Genomic DNA, 20,628 nt, shown 5'->3' on the forward strand with positions numbered 1-20,628 from the left:
GGAATGGAATGTGTTTGCCCCATTGCGAGTGATAGGGAGTAGACAGAGGAGTATAGGGGTTCTTTGTCCTTAAATTACTCCCTTGTCTGATAGTGTTAGCTTGTGTACTAAAACAGCTAGAAGCAAGGTCGTGCAGCTGCGAGATTGCTCGTATATAGTAGATAAAAAGTTTCTTTCTCAAAAACAACTCCTTATATTGGTGCGTGTGAAAGTAGGAAAAGTTTCGAATCTACTCAAGGTAAATTGATGCGTTTCCCCGAAAGCATGTGACCTATATTAATGGTTTGGTTTCTAAGCATGTGACTTGTATTAATGGTTTTGTTTTCTCTGTAACCATGGGAATTGTATTAGAATTGTAATTGGTCATTGATTTCTTTTCCGTCACACCCCTTTTTCCTTTCTGTATAAAAAGTAAACAATCGTGGAAAAGTTGTTCTTTCCCTCTCCCCAGTTGAGGTGTTTTCAGACACTAGCATTGTATTTGGAGATCCTCACGGGAAGAACCCCACTGTGGAATAAATCTGTTGTACTCATCCAGTATACGTGTTATTCAGGCTGAAGGTAAAGAACTTGAATTATCAACAGCACCAGAGACCAGGGTTCGATCCTGACTACGGGTGCTGTCTGTATGGAGTTTGCACATTCTCTCTGTGACCGCGTGGGTTTCCTCCGGGCAATTGTTCTGTAATTAACAGCTGAACCAAAATAAGTGATGGAGAGGCACTGAGTGCTGTTGTACCATCTATGATCTGCCGCTGCTGTTGGATGATTTCAGCACACAGCTGCCGGTGCTGCTCGAAGCGTTGGATGACGTAGTTGGTCTGCCGGATGACGTTGTCCTTGAGTAGGGCGATGGACTGCATCTCCGTGTTCTCGATCTCCAGCTCGTGAACCTTACACAGCAGGCTGAGAACCTCGCGCTGCTGCTCACTGCTGATCCGCTTTGGCAACAGCTCCTCCAGTCGGTGAGCTCGCAATCGGATGTCCGCAAACTGCTTCTCCAGCTCCATCTGCAGAGGGAAGAGACCGACCGGAACACTTCAGCGGCAGCAAGCTGTTTGCTTTAGTTTAGCTTGGTTTTAATTCATTGTCACGTACACCGAGGTACAGCGAAAAGCCTTTTTGTTGCCTGCTATTTACATTTACAATTCACGCTGCCTCGGCAAGGCCACCAGCACAGTCCAAGGCGAATCTCATTCTGGTCACCCCCTCTTCTCCCCTCTCCCATTAGGCAAGGGGTACGGATGTGTGAAAACGCACACCTCCAGATTCAGGGACAGTTTCTTCCCACCTGTTATCAGGCAACTGAACCATCCTATGACCAGCTAGAGAGCGGTCATGACCTCCCATCGACCTCTTTGGAAACCTTGAAACTATCTTTAATCAGACTTGACTGGATTTTATCATGCACTAAACATTATGCCCTTTATCCTGTATCTGCGCACTTTAGATGCCGTAATTGTAATCATGTATAGTCTTTCCTCTGACTGGTTAGCACGCAACAAAAGGTTTTCACTGTGCATCAGTACATGTGACAATAAACTAAACTAAACTAAATCCAGTCAGAGTTTAAATCAACCCTCTCCTCACGGAAGAAAAACTGCAGATACTGGAATCTGAAACAAAAGTCAAAGTATTGCAGGAAAAAAATGGGCACAATGTGCTGGAGTAACTCAGAAGATCAGGTAGCATCTCTGGAGAACATGGATAGGTGACGTTGTGGGCTGGTCCCTTCTTCAAATTGAATGTAGTAACGAGAGAAAGTTGGAAGAGAGGTGGGGATTGGACAAAATCTGCCAAGTGATGGGTGGATACAGGTGAGAGGGATGATGGGTGGATGCAGGTGATGGGGATTGATAGGTGGTTACAGGTGAGAGGATTGATAGTAGACACAAAATGCTGGAGTAACTCAGCGGGACAGGCAGCATCTCTGGAGAGAAGGAATGGATGACGTTTCGGGTCGAGACCCTTCTTCAGACTGAAGGAGGATTGATATGTAGATACAAGTGATGGGGATTGATAGGTGGATACAGGCGAGGGGATTGATCAGTGGATACAGGTGATGGGGATTGATACAAGTGCTGGAGGAACACAGTCTGGAGAATAGTCCCAACCCAAAATCATCGCCTGTCCACAGATGCTGCCAGACCTGCTGAGTTTCTCCATCACTGTGTGTTTTGCCCAGGCCGATGGTTTTCCCCAGCAGAGGTGAGCATGTCGATCTGCGTCAGCGTGCTCCTGTGCTGTGCAAGAGTACAGTGGACAACGGGCTTCACCCTTACCTTCTGCCACTTCAGCTTCTTCTGCTCGGCCACGAGGGTGGCGACGTTTTCCCGGGCCACGGCCACCTCGGTCGGCTCCATGACATCGGACTGGTCGTCCCCCGTGTCTGAGTCCTTCTCGCTGTCCTCCTTGTTGTACACCTCCTTGCGATTCTCCTCTCTCCATTTCCTGGCCCGCCGTGCCTTTTCCTGCACCCAGCTGCGGGTACAAACAGGCAAACTGACGTCTTGCTTGGAATAGTTTACTGTCACATCATTAGCTTTGACCAACTTGGTTCATTCAATCTTTTTTTGATTGAAAGATACAACATGGAAACAGGCCCTTCAGCCCACCAAGTCTTTGCTGACCATCGGCCACCATTTCACACTAGTTCTATATTATCCAACTTTCTCATCCACTCCTGATGCAATAGGGACAATTTACAGAGGACCAATTAACCTGCAGACCCGCACGTCTTTATGATGTGGGATGATACCGGAGAACCCGGTGGAAACCCACGTGGCCACAGGGAGTTATTAATTTTACATACATGTCAGCAAGACAATGACAATGAACTTCTGACATCAAAGATTTAATAAATAATTAATAGTGCAATAATTGCTGCTTATTCCAAAGACGTTAATGTATCATAATTTATTTGGCTGATTAAACTAATCAAATTTGGAAGATCGTCGAACATTATCTTCCCTGATTCAGGTCCTGGTGTCTGCTTGCTTACTGGGAGGGGTAACCAGGGAGACAGGAGGTGCACTTACTCTGCTATAGTCAGTAGGTGTCTGGATGTGTCGACTTGGATTTGCATGTTATTGCTGTCCAGTTCCAGGAGATTGCGGCGAATCTCCATCTGTTCCCGAAAGGCCGTGATCAAATGTTCGCGGAGCCTCTCCATCTCCCGCCGGTCATACCGAGAGGAATGAAACTGGACCTCGGCTGAAAGAGCAAAGAGCAGAAGAGGTCTTCACTGGAACGCAATACAATACAATATATCTTTATTGTCATTGTACAGGGGTACAACGAGATTGGGAATGCGCCTCCCATACGATGCAATAATTTAATTAGCTACTCAGTATTAATTTAAACAACCCAACAAAACAAAGTGTAGCAGTTTTAAAACAGAATAAAGTGCAAGTAGATCTGTGCCGGATCACTGTGCGATGTGACCATCCGGCTCAGCGGGACCGGTTCATGGCGGCTATGGCCCTGGGGATGAAGCTGTTCCTGAGTCTGGAGGTGCAGGCGTAGAAGGCCTTGTATCGTCTGCCCGATGGAAGGAGTTCGAACAGACTGTTGCAGGGGTGTGAAGAGTCTTTGTGGATGCTGGTGGCTTGAAGAACCATTGCAACAGCAATGCATACACAGGACGTTCAGCACGTCTCCAACAACTGGCCCAGTGCTGCCTCAGAGTCCTATTCATACACTCTTGCATTTGAGACTACGGAGGTTCAACACATCGCCAACAACTCCCACCAACCTCGCTGGAATTTAGAAGACTGAGGGGGGATCTTATAGAAACATATAAAATTCTTAAGGGGTTGGAGAGACTAGATGCGGGAAGATTGTTCCCGATGTTGGGGGAGTCCAGAACGAGGGGTCACAGCTTAAGGATAAGGGGGAAGTCTTTTAGGACCGAGATGAGAAAACATTTCTTCACACAGAGTGGTGAGTCTGTGGAATTCTCTGCCACAGAAGGTAGTTGAGGCCAGTTCATTGGCTATATTTAAGAGGGAGTTAGATGTGGCCCTTGTGGCTAAAGGGATCAGGGGGTATGGAGAGAAGGCAGGTACAGGCTACTGAGCTGGATGATCAGCCATGATCATATTGAATGGCGGTGCAGGCTCGAAGGGCCGAATGGCCTACTCCTGCACCTATATTCTATGTTTCTATGTTTCTATGTATTTTTTCCACAGATGCACCACAGAAAGCATTCCAGGGATGGTTACATGCACAGAGTGAGTTGACAGGTTACAGGGGAGTGGGCAAAATATCTGTTTACAATTTTAGATCAACCATTCACCTTGAACGTTGCGGATATCCGCTTTTTCATTTTTTGTTTGTTGAATTCGTTGTGCGTCGATCTTCTTCTTCAGCCGGTGGATCTCACTGCGTAGGTCGGAGATGATGTTGGTGTACTGAGCAATGTGGTAGGACACGTTCATCAAATTGCGCTTTACCTGGTGAATGAAATAAAGGTCACATTGGGCCCGGCTGACTGCGCTGTCCTCCGCCCCCCTGGTGGAGGGGTAGACCTCACGACCCTCGACAACAGCACATTGCACTGGCCACAGCACCTGGAGGGCGTTACATAACTTCGGCTGCCTCAAACGCAAGAAGAAGAAGAACAACAACAAGGCCCGGCTGTGCCTTAACTAGCCCTGCCCAAAAACCAGAATAACAAACTAGACTAGAGCTACAGAGAGTTATAGAGCTGCACAGCACAGAAACAAGCCCTTCAGCCCACCTTGTTCAAGTTGGCACACTGGGCTAGTCCAATTCGTTGCATTTGGCACATATCCCTCTAAACCCTTCCTATCCATTTATTTGTCCAAATGCCTTCTAAAAGTCATAATTGTATCCTTCTATAGCTTCCTCTGGCAGGTCATTCTAGATGCAGACTACCCTCTGGAGTGAAAACGTTGCTCCTAAGCACCCTCTCCTCTCATCTTAGTTCAAAACATTGCATGTACAATAAATTATTTCTTTCTCGGTAACATGGGCACGTTCAATTTGCTGCTGTTTGTGGAAAATTCCTGCTTGCTACTGTTATTTCTGTACACAAGGCTGTTGGTTGTGAGCACAACATATCCTGACACCTGGCACTGGCTGGGAAGTGCCTGTACTCTTGAATTTGGCAATAATTACAAAGAGATTCTAGCAAAGCTGTGATAACGAGATTTTACATTAATCTGCCATTTCCATGCTGAAAGCTTATTGATTTGTTGCAATAAATTAACTCCTTTTCTCTCAGGCCAAGGCTAGAATACTCAAAATGGTTTGATTTAAAATGTTTTAACTATAAATCTTTTAAATTTTATTTTGCTGGATGCTGATCAATGTGTTGTGAGCTCTGTTAATTATTATTACATTTGCTGTGAATTTGCACAGCCATTGTCAGGATGGTTACATCTGGTCAGTAGGCAAATACTTCACAGTCATGGAAACAGGCCCATCAGTCCACATCGTTCATGCCAACTAGGTTTGAATATTGGGCTAGTATCATTTATCTGCAGTTGGCCCATAGCCCTCCGAACACTTCCTATCTGTAGATCTGATCAAAGGTCTTATAAGTTGTAATTGTATCCACTTCCGGCAGTTCATTCTAGATACAGACCACCCTCTGACTGAACAAGTTGTCCACGAGTTCCCTCTTAACTCTCTTCCCTCTTAAATGTCATTGGCTAAAATTTATTTTTAAGTACCTGCATTAAAAGGTGATCAAAGCACACCTTTTGTGTGTAGAAAGTCAAGAAAATCTGGGACCTAAGGGAAGTAAAGGAACTAGAAAGTAAGGGAATTAATGAAAGTAGGGAGACTGAACGGTCCTGACCCGAAACATTATCCATTCTTTATCTCCAGAGATGCTGCTTGACCCGCTGAGTTACTCCAGCACTTTGTGTCGAATGGAGTACAATTTACCTCTATCCCACCTGTTATCATTTAACTTGCTGCAGTAAAGGCTGATTCTTACTCTGGTCTTGATGTTTTTGGCACGGTCGGCGTAGGTGAGAGTGTTGCGCGATTCCTCAAAGGAGCTGCTGGCTGGGCTGATGTGAGCGATCATCACCGTTCGACTGTTCCCGCCCAGCGAATCCTGCCGCCAACGAGAAGGGGACAGAGTGAGACACCGAGCTCCATGCCTGCCCGCCCGTAACACACCTCCACATTACAAATAAAAGATTCTTATGACCCAAGGCTTCTGCTATTTAGTGGGTCAGGCAGCATCTCCGGCAAACACAGATAGGTGACGTTTCAGGTCGGGACTCTTCTTCAGACTTGTTGTAGGGGTGAGGGGGGTGGGGAACTGGAAGCAAGAAAAGACCAGGGCCAGCAACAGATCAGGGTACCATTCTGCCTGAGCTCATCAGTTGCAGGCCCTGATTTGTCCTGGTCTTTTCTTGCTTCCAGTTCCCCACCCCCCCCCTTCCCCCACCCCTACAATCAGTCTGAAGAAGGGTCCTGACCCGAAACGTCACCTATCCATTTTGACAAGAGATGCTGCCTGACCGACTGAGTTACTCAGCACTTTGTGTCTGTCTTTGGTATAAACCAATATCTGTAGTTCCTTTTATTACTTCTGTTATTTAGTTTAGTTCAGAGATACATTGTTGAAACAGGCCCTTTGGCCCATGGAGTCCTCACTGACCATCAATCACATGTTCACACTAGTTCTACGTTATCCCACTTTCTCATCCACCTCCAACACACCAGGGGTAATTTACAGGGGGCAATTAACTTACAAACCCGCACGTCTTTGGGATATGGGCGGCACGGTAGCGCAGCGGTAGAGTTGCTGCTTTACAGCGAATGCAGCGCCGGAGACTCAGGTTCGATCCTGACTACGGGTGCTGCACTGTAAGGAGTTTGTACGTTCTCCCCGTGACCTGCGTGGGTTTTCTCCGAGATCTTCGGTTTCCTCCCACACTCCAAAGACGTACAGGTATGTAGGTTAATTGGCTGGGTAAATGTAAAAATTGTCCCTAGTGGGTGTAGGATGGTGTTAATGTACGGGGATCACTGGGCGGCACGGACTTGGAGGGCCGAAAAGGCCTGTTTCCGGCTGTATATATATATGATATGATATGATGGGAGGAAACCGAAGCACGCGGAGGAAACCCATGCCGTCACAGGGAACGTGAGAACTATTAAGGGGTTGGACACGTTAGAGGCAGGAAACATGTTCCCAATGTTGGGGGAGTCCAGAACAAGGGGCCACAGTTTAAGAATAAGGGTCGGCCATTTAGAACGGAGATGAGGAAAAACTTTTTCAGTTAGAGAGTTGTAAATCTGAGGTATTCTCTGCCTCAGGAGGCAGTGGAGGCCAGTTCTCTGAATGCATTCAAGAGAGAGCTAGATAGAGCTCTTAAGGATAGCGGAGTCAGGGGGTACGGGGAGAAGGCAGGAACGGGATACTGATTGAGAATGATCAGCCATGATCACATTGAATGGTGGTGCTGGCTCGAAGGGCCGAATGGCCTCCTCCTGCACCTATTGTCTATTGTCTATTGTCGATAACTCCACACGGACAGCACCCAAGGTCAGGATCAAACTTGGGTCTCTGGCGCTGTGAGGCAGCAGCTCTACCATCTGTGCCACTGTTAGAACCTAGAACATAGAACAGTGCAGCACAGGAACAGACCTTTTGGCCAACAATATCTGTGCCGAACATGATGCCAAGATCACAGTTCTTAAGAAGTGTCCAAATTTAAGAGGTGATCAAATCATGGTTTGAATTTCACAGAGTAACCCTGTCAGGTCTACTCAGGACAGTCTGAAGGTTGCCCCAGAGCACAGAGAGAGAGAGAGGGAGCATTTTGTTGATGAACCTGGTGACCATTTAGGTTCGTCTTAACGCATGGGCCTGATGGGCACTTGCCCGGGAGCCCACGAGCATAGGGGCACCATGCTGATCTGTGTATGTTAAGTGACTTGCAATAAATAAATACTACTTTTAAAATGTAGGTTCAATAAGTGCTTTTTTCGCAACATTTTCGGTCACTAAGTGCTTCTCACAGGATCTGTAAGTGCTTTTCGCAACAATGTAGCACCCTAAGTCCATCGCTAAGTGCTTTTCGGTAAGTGCTTTTCGCCGGCACGTCAGGGGGGGGCTGGTAGGGAAAGGGGGATGGGGGAGAGTAACGGTAGGGGCCCCAGTACATTGCTTTGCCTGGGGGCCCATAATGCTGTAAAAACGGCCCTGTTTGTCACGTGCACTTACTCACATACCTTCAGTAAGCGGGTCAGCTTGCTGTCTCGGTAATTGACATACTTATTCCCTCCTTTCTCACTCAGTGCGTTGATGCAGTTTCCCAGCGCCAGCAGTGAACGGTTGATGTGTGCTCCTTCCTTCATTCGCTTCCCACGGTTTTGTGTCTGAGACGTTGAGGGAGATATCAACAAAAACGTAGAGTGAGATTATGACAATATAACAGGGCATATTCGACAAAGTTTGTGACAAATATAACAGGGGATACAGACCAGTTCTTCCAACAGTGATAGAAACATAGAAAATAGGTGCAGGAGTAGGCCATTCGGCCCTTCGAGCCTGCACCGCCATTCAATATGATCATGGCTGATCATCCAACTCAGTATCCCGTACCTGCCTTCTCTCCATACCCCCTGATCCCTTTAGCCACAAGGGCCACATCTAACTCCCTCTTAAATATAGCCAATGAACTGGCCTCAACTACCTTCTGTGGCAGAGAATTCCACAGATTCACCACTCTCTGTGTGAAAAAAAAGTTCTCATCTCAGTCCTAAAAGACTTCCCCCTTATCCTTAAACTGTGACCCCTTGTTCTGGACTTCCCCAACATCGGGAACATGCATCGTGATACATGCCACCGTATATTAAGACAAGTTGATTCATTTTAAAATGTAGTTGGCCGCCCTTCAAGACCCATGGAGGAATCTCTCAGTTACATCCTGCAGTTGCAGTGTGGAAGAAATTGACATTCTATTTTTGCCAACACCTCTAACTATTTCCCAGATCAGAATCCAGCACTAAACATCACTGCATTCTTTCTCAGATTCTTCCCAAGGTGAGAGGGGCAAAGTTTAATGGAGATGTGTGGGGCAGGTTTTTATGCGCAGATGGTGGTGTGTGCCTGGAACACACTGCCGGGGATGGTGGAGGAGGCACATACAATAGTGATATTTAAGAGACATTGGTTAGGCACATGGATACACAGGGATATGGATCACGTGCTGGCAGGCCAGAATAATTTAGCTTGGCATTGTATTCGGCATGGGCCTTGTGGGCTGAAGGGCGTGGTCCTGTGCTGTACTGTTCCCTGTTCTAGATCACCACTGACAGGGCCAACCCAAACCAGTGTAGGCCCGGGCTGGCAGGGCTTGGACCTGTAGCCAGGGCCCTCTCTGGAAAGCTCCATCCAACTTCGTGGGACCCCAATTCACTGGCATCCGCTCCTCACCACCCCCAGCACAATGACACAACGTTTCATGGAATGACCGATTCCCATCCTGGCTCATTCCTCCCCTTCTCTACCCCCTTCTCGTCCATGGCTGCAACTCTTCTGAGACCCAGGACAGTCTGAGAGCTGCCCGCTTGTTTCAAAGGACCAGCCCCCACCAAGCTGCCCTCTGGTGGACCCTCTCCTTACACCAAGCAGCCTCCTCTGTGACTCCACACACCATCTCCATACACAAGGCAATGACCTGGGTGAGTGGTAAAACACTGACACTTGCAGCATCGTGTCCACGCATCCCCCACATTCCTACTTTGGGATTTACAGACAAACACAGAAGCCCTGCAGATGGGGGCAGCACATCTTTCAAGAGGTATAAACAGTAGAAACAAGGAACTGTAGGTGCTGCTTTAGACAATAATAGACAATAGACAATAGGTGCAGGAGTAGGCCATTCGGCCCTTCGAGCCAGCACCGCCATTCACTGTAATCATGGCTGATCATCCACAATCTGTACCCCTGTTCCTGCCTTCTCCCCATATCTCTTGACTCTGCTATCTTTAAGAGCTCTATCTAACTCTTTATTGTAAGCATCCAGAGAATCGGCCTCCACTGCCTTCTGAGGCAGAGAATTCCACAGATTCATAACTCTGGGTGAAAAAGTTTTTCCTCATCTCTGTTCTAAATGGCCTACCCTTTATTCTTAAACGGTGGCCCCTGGTTCTGGACTCCCCCAACATCGGGACCATGTTTCCTGCCTCTAGTGTGTCCAATCCCTTAATAATCTTATATGTTTTAATAAGATCCTCTCTCATCCTTCTAAATTCCAGTGTATACAAGCCCAGTCGCTCCATTCTTTCAACATGTGACAGTCCCGCCATCCCGGGAATTAACCTCTTGAACCTATGCTGCACTCCCTCAATAGCTTTATTCTAAGGTAGACACAAAATGCTAGGGGTATCCCCTACTCTTAGTCTGAAGAAGGGTCCCAAAACGTCACCCATCCTTTTTCTCCAGAGACGTTGCCTGACCCACTGAGTTACTCCAGCATTTTATATACATCTTTCATTAGTGTCATCCTTGCTGGCTTCCCCTGGAAACTAGCAAGGAAATGGACTATCATCGGGAAGGTGGTACAGGAGCCTGGAAACCGTGACCTCCAGGTTCAAGAACAGCTTCTTCCAAGCAACCATCAGGCTCTTGAACACTGCACAACACTGACCTCAGCAACTGTGATCTTCTATGGACTGTGTCTTTGGTTGCACTACGGACTTTGCTTTTTTGCACTATTATGGTTACCTAGTATTACTGATTATTAATTTATTGTATTAGTGATTATTATATGTGATCTGTGTGTCACTATGTTCATGGGCCTGTTACACTGCAGCAAGTAAGCGTGCACTTGTCCCGTTGTCAGTACCTTGGACAATTAAACACTGCACTCTTGAAATCTGTTTCTTTTGCAACCACTAGATGGTGCGTTTGAGTCAGAGAGAGCAACCATGCTCTCATTTAAGTTTTCTGTTACGCAGTAACATTTACACAGGAGAGCACAATTACTAGGCTTGACGCTGCAAACTAGGTTCAGGTTTATTATTGTCACGTGTACCAAGGTACAGTTAAAAAAATTGTTTTGCATACTAACCAATCAATCAGATTAGAAATACAATGCATAGATGCACACTGTTTAAACTCACGTACAATAGGTAGAGCAAAAGGGAAGATACAGAGTGTAGAATATAGTTCTCAGCATAAGATCATAAGAGATAGGAGCAGAATTAGGCCATTCAGCCCATCAAGTCTACTCCACCATTCAATCATGGCTGATCTATCTCTCCCTCCTGACCCCATTCTCCTGCCTTCTCCCCATAACCTCTGACACCCTTACTAATCAAGCATTGTAGGGCATCAGTCCATAAACAACGTCCAATGTCCATAATGGGATACGGGTGAATCGGACAGCACCCTAGCATATGGAAGGACTGTTCAGAAGCCTGATAATGGTGGAGAGGAAGCTGTTCCTGAGTCTGGAACTACCTGCAGGAACTTTGTTTAAAATGCTTGAATACATCCTACCGTCTGAACATTCAGATCTTAAATACATCCTCCTGCCCACACAGTGATACAGTTAATTCCTGGCTTTGGGATTGCAATGAATTAAAGAGGGCATTGAATTTATGTTGAGCCTCGTGGAAGCGGATATGACAGTGGCCTTTGAGAGGTATTTCGATAGGCACGTGGATATGCAGGGAATGGAGGGAATATGGATCTCAGGCAGATGAGATTAATTTAACATGTTTGGCATGGACACTGTGGTCCGAAGGGCTTGTTCCTGTGCTGTTCTGCTCTATGTTCCTAAACAAAAGAAAAGCATTTTTATTTGGACTAGACAAAAACAGAACACTGTGGTTGCTGCAACCTGTCATTGAGTCAAACCCCCGCCCCCGAGCCCCCACTGGTGTCTCTTCATCATGACAGTTTCTTTACACTTAGATTAATTCGTCTCCTCAAAGCTTTAGAGATACAATGTAGAAACAGGCCCTTTGGCCCACCGAGTCCACAACGACCAACAATCACCTTGTACACTACTTACCATCCTACACACACTGGGGGCAATTTACAGAAGCCACTTAACCTACAATTTTGGGACGTGGGAGGAAACCGAAGCACCCGGAGGAAACCCACGTGGTCACGGGGAGAACGTGCAAACTTCGTAAAAACAGCACCCATAGTCAGGATTGAACCTGGGTCTCTGGCACTGTATGGCAGCAACTCTAATGCTGCGCCACAGTGCCGCCCACCCAATATTAACAATTGTAAATTGTTAAGACAGCTTTAACTGGTGATCCAATTGAAGCCCTAGTTCTAAGAAAATATCCTGTCATAAACCATCCACCGATTCACTGCTTTGAAGGAGGTGATATCCAGAGGCACATCGACCCATGCTGTGGCAAGGACTGACTTTCACAGAGCTCTGTCAATGCTTGCATGATCCAGCAGGGACCGTTTCTGCCCCAACCCCTGCAATGGATCCATTCCATAAACTCCAGACTGCTGGCTATAAAGATTGTAAGAGAGAGGCGGCATATTGCAGAGACATACCTGTGAAGCTCTCTCTGATCCAGCGAGGTCAATCATGAACAGACGGCCTATTCGTACCTCCTGCAAAATGTTCTTGATGCGATTCCTCTGCCTTACGGTCACCTGCAGGACGGCGTGCGACCGAGAGGAGGTTTTGTTGGCAGCCGTGGGTTCCTGTGTCCGTTGCTTGTTCCCTTTCATCAACAGCTGCATTATCTGCCGGAGAGAACGGCTGGATATGGATTATGTATTCATTCATTCTCGTGGATGTGAATTCCACAAATTAACCACGCCATCTGAGCGGAGCAACTCCTCCTGGATTAGTTTCACACATAACATCTTCAATGGTGTTTTATCTGTCACATATGCAACAGCACAGTGAAATTATTTTTGCAAATATTACACATGCTGGCGCCACCATTTTTGGCGCCATTGTTCAAAGTCCAAATTCCGGTCGGCCCCGGATGTACTGGAGCAGTTCCCACAAGAACCAACGTCCCTCTCCTCTCCTCTCCTGTTCATCTTTGTATCCCTGGGACGTCTCCAGCAGCCGACCTGGAGGGCGCTGGAGGCATTACCCCGGTCCACCCTCCTATCGGCCCTTGCTCCTCACATCCGATGTCTCCAGCTCCCTCCCAGTTACACCGTCTGACGAGCCTTTGGGCTGGTTCCCGGTCCCGTCACTCGATGTGCCTTTGGAGGAGGTGCTGCCGACTAGCAAGTCTTCCTTACATATCCATGACACATCTCACCTTCAAAGAACTCCAATACATTTCACAAAACCACATTGACTTTGCCTGATTATTTTGAATCACCTTTTACTATAAGGTTAAAGCATCTTCGAAGGTGGACACAAAATGCTGGAGTAACTCAGCGGGCCAGGCAGCATCTCAGGAGAGAAGGAATGGGTGACGTTTCGGGTCGAGACCCTTCTTCAGACAGCATCTTCCCTCTGCTTAGCCAACCGGCCTGTAATTTCTACCTCCCTACCTTTTGGAGAACAGAGTTACATTTGCCATTTACTGATCTAGTGGAACCTGTCCACTTTGAAGGCATTTTGGAAAATTGAAACCATGCATCAATTATCATGGAGGTGCAAGGAAGTGAAGATGCTGAAATCTTAAACAAGATTTGAAGTGCTGGAGGAACTCAACGGGTCAGTCAGCATCTGTGGAGGCGATGTATCTTTGACTATTACCATAGCAACTTTTAAATCCCCAGGATGAACTTGCTGAGCATCGGTTGGTTACTGCTCCAGTTCAGTGCTAATGCCCCAGTTATTGTAATTCTGAGCAATGACACCTATATTCCACAGAGAAAGTGGTGCAAAATGCTGGTTGAATTCATCTGTCATTCTTGTCTTCCATTCTCAATTCAGAAGGACCTATGTTTAGTTTGAAGAAGGGCCCCAACCCAAAATGTCACCTACCCATGTTCTCCAGAGATGCTGTCTGACCCACTTAGTTACTATAGCACTTTGTGTCCTTTTTGGTCAGAATCTCTTGTCCATTAATTTTGTTTTTCTCCACACCCAGGATCTCAGCTGCTGAGTACATACATCAACTTCTGTCTCCGTTTTAGATTTCTAGCAATTGCAGTGTAATGTAATTAGTTACAGGTGGGGCCATGAGGTGAGGCTGCAGTTTACATTGTTCCCCACAGCTACAGTGGCCCGAGCTCAATATTGACCTTGGATCTGCTGAACACTGCCCAGTCCATCACAGGTATTGACTTCCCCACCATCAAAGGGATCTACTGGAGGCGCTGCCTCAAAAAGGCAGCCAGCATCATCAAGGACCCACACCACGCCCTCATCTCACTCCTGCCATCGGGAGGGGAGAAGGCACAGGAGCCTGAAAACCATGATGTTCAGGGTCAGGAACAGCTTCTTCGCAACAACCATCAGGCTCTTGAATACTACAAACATCAACTAAACTCTGAACTACAAACTGCCTGGTCTTGCACTAGAGACTTTGGGCTTTGTTTTTGCTCCATATTGTTTTTTAAATTTTTTATTGAGCTTCGTTTTTCACACATATATGACTGTTTCATGATCATGGAAACACAGAACTGCAGATGCTGGAATATGGGGTAAAGCACAAAGTACTGGAGGAACATCCTTGTTTATTATATCATCTATTGAGTACAGTGTTCACAAATTGGTTGCACTGCTGATGTGAGTAAGAATTTCATTGTTCTGTTTTGGGGCATACGACAATGAATCACTCGTGACTATTTGTGACCACATATTTGTCCTCTGTGACCTCTGGTTTCCCACCTACATCCTGGAGACAGGCTGGTAGATTACTTGGCTACTGTAAGCTTGCCATTGGTGTTAGTTAATGGCAAAAAGAAGCCAAGGGGATTTGATGGGGGAACTCTGGAGTGCAGCCAGATTTTCAGAGGCTCAGGAGTCAGGGCTGGAGTTTAGAGTAGCTGGGAATTACTGGCCAGATTACAGAGGGTGTCCCTGGTGTCGGGAAGTGCCTGGAGAGGGAGTGAGTCTGGGTGGTTGTGGAGTCGGGGAGAGAAGAGGACAGAGAATGGGAAACCGCCAGGACACTAATGAGCCTCCGCTGCATCATTATAAGGTTAAGGCGTCAAACTCATTCTAAACAAGGCGTTTGTTAAGTTCCAGGAATGAGTGCCATCAAGAGCCTTATCTAATTCCCTTTCAGTTCCTACCGTATCATTCCTTTCAACAGCTTCAATGAACAAAATGATGGCAAGCACTTGTTTTTGCAGTAAAGCACTATTATTACCAGTGCCTGCATGACAACAGGTGCTTAAGTGGAAGTGGTGATCTGACTGAAGTGATTTTGATAAGTCTGCTGGGAAACTAAGCATTATCTCTTTGACTATTGCCTCCTCAACACCGAGGGAGGAAAAGCTTATTTGTTATTTTATTTTAAATGTTTAAAGGTGAGTTGGTGATTTATTCAAATAAATTAGTCTGCATGTTACAGGCAAGGAGGATATAAAACTGTCCAATGCCGCTAGATTAATCTAATTAATGGAATATGATCTTGAAATAGAGTGAAACACAAAGTACTGGAGTAACTCAGAGGGTCAGGCAGCATCTGTGGAGGGAATGGATAGGTGACGTTTCGAGTTGGATCCATCTTCAGACTCTGAGGAAGGGTCCTGACCCAAAACATCTTCTGTTCATTCCCTCCACAGATGCTGCCTGACCTACTGAGTTCCTCCAGTATGTTTTACTCCATATTCCAGTGTCTGCAGTTCCGTGTTTCCACGATCACGAAACAGTCAGATCACGGGTGGAAAGATCGGCGTGCTTTGCTGTGTTAATTTCAGCAATGCACGTTGCAACATCAGTTAGTTCTGGGGTAGAGAGTAATTGAACAACCTCTGGGCGGAATCACAGCACTTTGGATATTGCAACGGGCATTTCCAGTCACTGCTGCGCGTGTGCATGGAATGATGTAAAGACACGTGAAACGTGTTGGATCCATGCCGAGGAAATCCGATGGTACGGCCCTGTCCAAGACCATGACCGGCAGCTCTACAGCATCGGTTCCCACCCCACCCCTCGCTTTCCTGACTCACTCCCTCTCCAGGCACCTCCCGACACCAGGGACTGTAATCTGCCCGGTAATCCCCAGCTACTCTAAACTCCCGCCCTGACTCCTGAGCCTCTGAAACTCTGGCTGCACTCCCACCCTGACTTCTGACGAGGCTCAGATCCGAGTCCCAACCTCCAACCTCCACCAGCAGGTCTCCCTCTCCCTCCACCACACCCTGTGCGGCCCCTGTCCCAGAATGACCAGATTCCTTTCCCAGCACCCTGCAAGGTGAAGTAGACGAAGGGGAGCCACTCACTGGCAACCAAAGCCATGGGTCTCAAGCAGGTACCATCTTGCTGGACGTAGCATTGTGTGCAGTTCTGGCCACCCAATTATATGAAGTATGTGCAGGCTTTGGAGAGGGTGCAGAAGAGGTTTAGACTGCTGCCTGGATTAGGGTGTGTTAGGTACAGGAAGAGGTTGGACAAACTTGGATTGTTTTCTCTGGAGCGTCGGAGGCTGAGGGAAGACCAGATAGAAGTGTATTAAATTATGAGAGGCACAGATAGCGTAGACAGTCAGAACCTTTTTCCACTGGTGGAAATGTCAAACGTTAGAGGGCATAGCTTTAAGATGAAGAGGGAAAAGTTTAAAGGCGATGTGCAGGAAAAGTGTTTGTTTTACGCAGAGAGTGGTGGGAGCCTGGAACGCACTGTCAGGGGTGATGATGGAAGAGGATATGATAGTGTTGTTTCAGCTTTTAGACAGGCACTTGGAGATGCAGGGAAGGGAAGGATATGGATCATGTGCTAGCCGTGGAGTGAACCTGGCATCATGTTCGACACAGACATTGTGGGCTGAAGGGCCTGTTGCTGTGTTGCACAGTTCCTTGTTCCTTGTTCCAGATCGCACAACCAAAACATACACCTAACCTCAGAGTACACAAACTTTAACTCCAACCTAGAATGCATTTCCTGCAGCATCGATCACTGTGAGAAATGTTGATGCACTATCTCATTAGGTAGAATGGTTTTCGATCCAAATAGCAGTGATGATTCCGGAAAATAATACATTAACAATTAAACAGAATATTTACTCAGGAAAGTAAATACTTTCATTTTTGACAGGAGAGCGCGACCCTTCATTGATTGTCCATCGATTCATCTGTAGACCTTGTGGTAATCTAATCTGAATTGGTTTTGAATGGCAATTGCTGCTGCTTTAGTGCGTTCTTTCCAATGAATGATTTGCCTTTGATGGTAGACACAAGGCAGCCACGTGGGATGGATAATATTTACAGAGAAAGTAACTGAACCAGAGGAAAGATGTGTGGGGTGAGTTACCAGCATCCATTCCAAACCTCTTGCTCCCACAGCCAGACTCCTCTCCAGCCGACCCTGCCCCATACAAGGACTCTGCGCCATTCGTTGAGTTTCTCTGTCCCTCCATCAATGAAACTTCCCTCTCAGTTACTCAATTCAGCCCGACCCACAACGTCAGGGTTTTTTGTAGACAAAATGCTGCCAGTACACGTGACTTGAAAAATAAACTACGTTTACCAACATTTGTTTCCCCTTCAACGTAGCTCCATCAGTCTGAAGAAGGGTCTCGACCCGAAACGTCACCCATTCCTTCTCTCCAGAGCTGCTGCCTGTCCCGCTAAGTTACTCCAGCATTTCGTGTCTACCTTCGATTTAAACCAGCATCTGCAGTTCTATCCTACACAATATAGCTCCGTACTATTTTAATTTTAGACTTTAAAATTACAGCACAGAAACAGGCCCTTCAGCCCACCAAGTCCATTGCCAACCGGCGAACACCCCGTACACTCGAACTATCCCTACACACTAGGGACAATTTGCAATTTTTGTTACTGATAGCAATTAACCTACAAACCTGTACGTCTTTGGAGTGTGGGAGGAAACCGGAGCACCCAGAGAAAATCCACGAGATCGCAGGGAGAACGTACAAACTCCGCACAATCAGTACGTGAGGTTGAGATCGAACCTGGGTCTCTGGCGCAGTGACGCTGCATCCTTATGTCACCCTTTTTTTGTGACCAGTCAACTTCTAATCCAATAAACTAATAACGAAAAAGTAGAACATTTATTTTTTAGTTAAGAGAAAGTTAACTAAAAGGTTGACTATAGTATGGTCTGCTTTCTTACACTCTTGTACGATAGTATGATTGTGCCTTGTGTATACAAGGATTGTCACTGAACTATATTCTGCAACGCTAAATGAATTTCACTGTTCTTGGGTATCGTGACAATAAAGTACTATTGAATCATTAAACATCAAGAAAATCTAGTTTTTAAACATTATGAAGGTGCCATATGGGTTCGAGTGGTCACAAAACTAAACACTGTTCCACGGAATTATTAACCTTCCCTGTTCCATCTTCTCTGCCTCTGAAGTCATGCAGGGACTCCAGCAAGAAAGTAAAAGTGCGTCTCGAAGCGCCACCTGCCCCTTCCCACCACAGGTGCTGCCTGACCCGCTGAGTTCCTCCAGCACATTGTGCTTTGCTCCAGTAAAAGTGAACGTTTGTACTTTACCTCGTTGGCGTTAATGGTCGACACTTCAGTGATTCCTGCAATTTGGATCCCTCCCTTTGAGTCCTCCCGTAGATCTAAGAAGCCAGACAACGGATTAAGTAAATCCCGGATCATCTCATTGTAAATCTGTGAAGGAAAATAAATCGGTAAGAATAGAAGAAAGTCTCCGTGCAAGTCCTTCGATGCTGACTGAGAGAAGACAAGGAGGTCACAAAACTAGTACAACCTGCCCTCTGCTTGCATCCTCCATACACTCAGGAGAATCTTGAACAAGGAGACATGGTTGGAATTTGACGGCAATCTTTTACAACTGATGAACAGAGAGACCTTCATGCCGATGGCAGTGAATGCCTGGAGGCTTGATCACTGATGACATTCAACAAGGAACTGTGGGGGACAGGGATCTGGCAGAGTAGAGGAGATGAGGGCTGGGTAGAGCAGTTATGATCACATTGTACAGCAGGGCCGGCTCGACGGGCCGAGTGGCCTACTCCTGCTCTAAATTAAGTTATTTTGTACGCAAGTGACCCCATATCCACTCTAGGCGTACAGATCTCAACAATAAAGCCAAGGTATCACAAAATGCTGGAGTAACTCAGCGGGTCAGGCAGCATCTCAGGAGAGAAGGAATGGGTGACGTTTCGGGTCGAGACCCTTCTTCAGACTGATCAACAATAAAGCCAGTGCCTAATCCAGAAACTCGTCATCCGGTAAATATTATTCTTTAAAATTAAGAGCTGCTCTGCAGGCCAAATAACAAATAGATTGTGACTTTGAAAGCAAATATGGCCTGGTTAAGTAACTTGAATGGACAGAAGCAAAGGACGTTATGGAGAGTGGTGGACACTGCCTGGTCCATCATAGGTACTGACATCCCCACCATCGAGGGGATTTATAAGAGTCGCTGCCTCAAAAGGGCAGCCAGCATCATCAAAGACCCACACCACCCTGGCCATGCTTTCATCTCACTGCTACCATTGGGAAGAAGGTACAGGAGCCTGAAAACCGTGACCTCTGGGTTCAAGGACAGCTTCTTCCTGGTCAATCATCAGTCTCTTGAACACTGCACAACACAAACCTCAGCAACTGTGATCTTCTATGGACTGTGTCTTTGGTTGCACTACAGGTTTAGTTTCATACTATTATCGTTATCTAGTACTATGGATTATTAATTTATTACATTATTATTATTATATATTTATTGTGTGTTATTGCATTAATGGGCCAGTTAAGCTGCAGCAAGTAAGAGTTTGACTGTTCTGTTTACAAGTAAACACATGACTCTTGATATTTTTTGCCAGAACTAAAACAATTTTTTTTTGTTCAAAGCTTGAAAATAATTTCGAAATTGCAGCTTACTGTGAACAATTTGTTTAATGATGCATTAAATTATACTGGAGGGTTAATAAATAGTGAATACATTTACCCAGGCAGTAACTGAGACAACAGTGTATATATATGCTTAATATTTATAAATGCATCGGGATGCCTAGAATATGTGCTGTCCAAATTGTAAAATGCTATTTCTTTTGTCTTCTACAATCAAATGTCATTTTGTAGTCTAGTTTGTGTTTGTTGGGTCAAGGGTTTATGGGGAATAGGTGGGAGAATGGGGTTGAGAGGAAAAGATAGATTAGTCATGATTGAATGGCGGAGCAGACCTGATGGGCCGAATGGCATAATTCTGCTCCGAGAACTTATGACCGTAAACCTTCTCCAGGATTAGTTGGCTTGGACCACACATTGCATTCATCCAGGGAACCTAACATCACAAACACTACTGGAGAACAAACAGACTGAGGTATCCCCTCTGGTAGAGGATACGGTGAAACAATGACAGAATAAACCCCTCTTTCATTATGAGAACCTGGATTTAGTTTCAAACTTGAGCAGATAAAATGGTGCTCCCTTTAAAACGTGGACACTGGGCCGACTTTGGAAAAGCATGCCCTTTTTTTGATGAAAGGCCTGGATAGAGTGGATGTGGAGAGGGTGTTTCCACTAGCTGGAGAGTCTAGGACCAGAGGGCTCAGCCTCAGAA

The 20,628-nt window shown here is 46.2% G+C and overlaps 1 protein-coding gene across 2 annotated transcripts in view; it reads right to left on the bottom strand.

Moving 5' to 3' along the window:
• Nucleotides 1-20,628, bottom strand: part of kif19 (kinesin family member 19) — a 109,519-nt gene that overhangs the window by 20,034 nt on the left and 68,857 nt on the right. For both annotated transcript variants that reach the window (XM_078401119.1, XM_078401118.1), the window contains exons 6-13: nucleotides 18,588-18,713; nucleotides 12,527-12,721; nucleotides 8,224-8,370; nucleotides 5,969-6,091; nucleotides 4,298-4,454; nucleotides 3,039-3,213; nucleotides 2,283-2,481; nucleotides 740-1,010 (exon numbers count right to left, since the gene is read on the bottom strand). In XM_078401119.1, the coding sequence (XP_078257245.1) occupies nucleotides 740-1,010; nucleotides 2,283-2,481; nucleotides 3,039-3,213; nucleotides 4,298-4,454; nucleotides 5,969-6,091; nucleotides 8,224-8,370; nucleotides 12,527-12,721; nucleotides 18,588-18,713 (1,393 nt within the window). The remainder of the gene's footprint in view (nucleotides 1-739; nucleotides 1,011-2,282; nucleotides 2,482-3,038; nucleotides 3,214-4,297; nucleotides 4,455-5,968; nucleotides 6,092-8,223; nucleotides 8,371-12,526; nucleotides 12,722-18,587; nucleotides 18,714-20,628) is intronic.

The sequence above is a fragment of the Rhinoraja longicauda genome, chromosome 6, assembly GCF_053455715.1.
Source record: "Rhinoraja longicauda isolate Sanriku21f chromosome 6, sRhiLon1.1, whole genome shotgun sequence".
Lineage (NCBI taxonomy): Eukaryota > Metazoa > Chordata > Chondrichthyes > Rajiformes > Arhynchobatidae > Rhinoraja > Rhinoraja longicauda.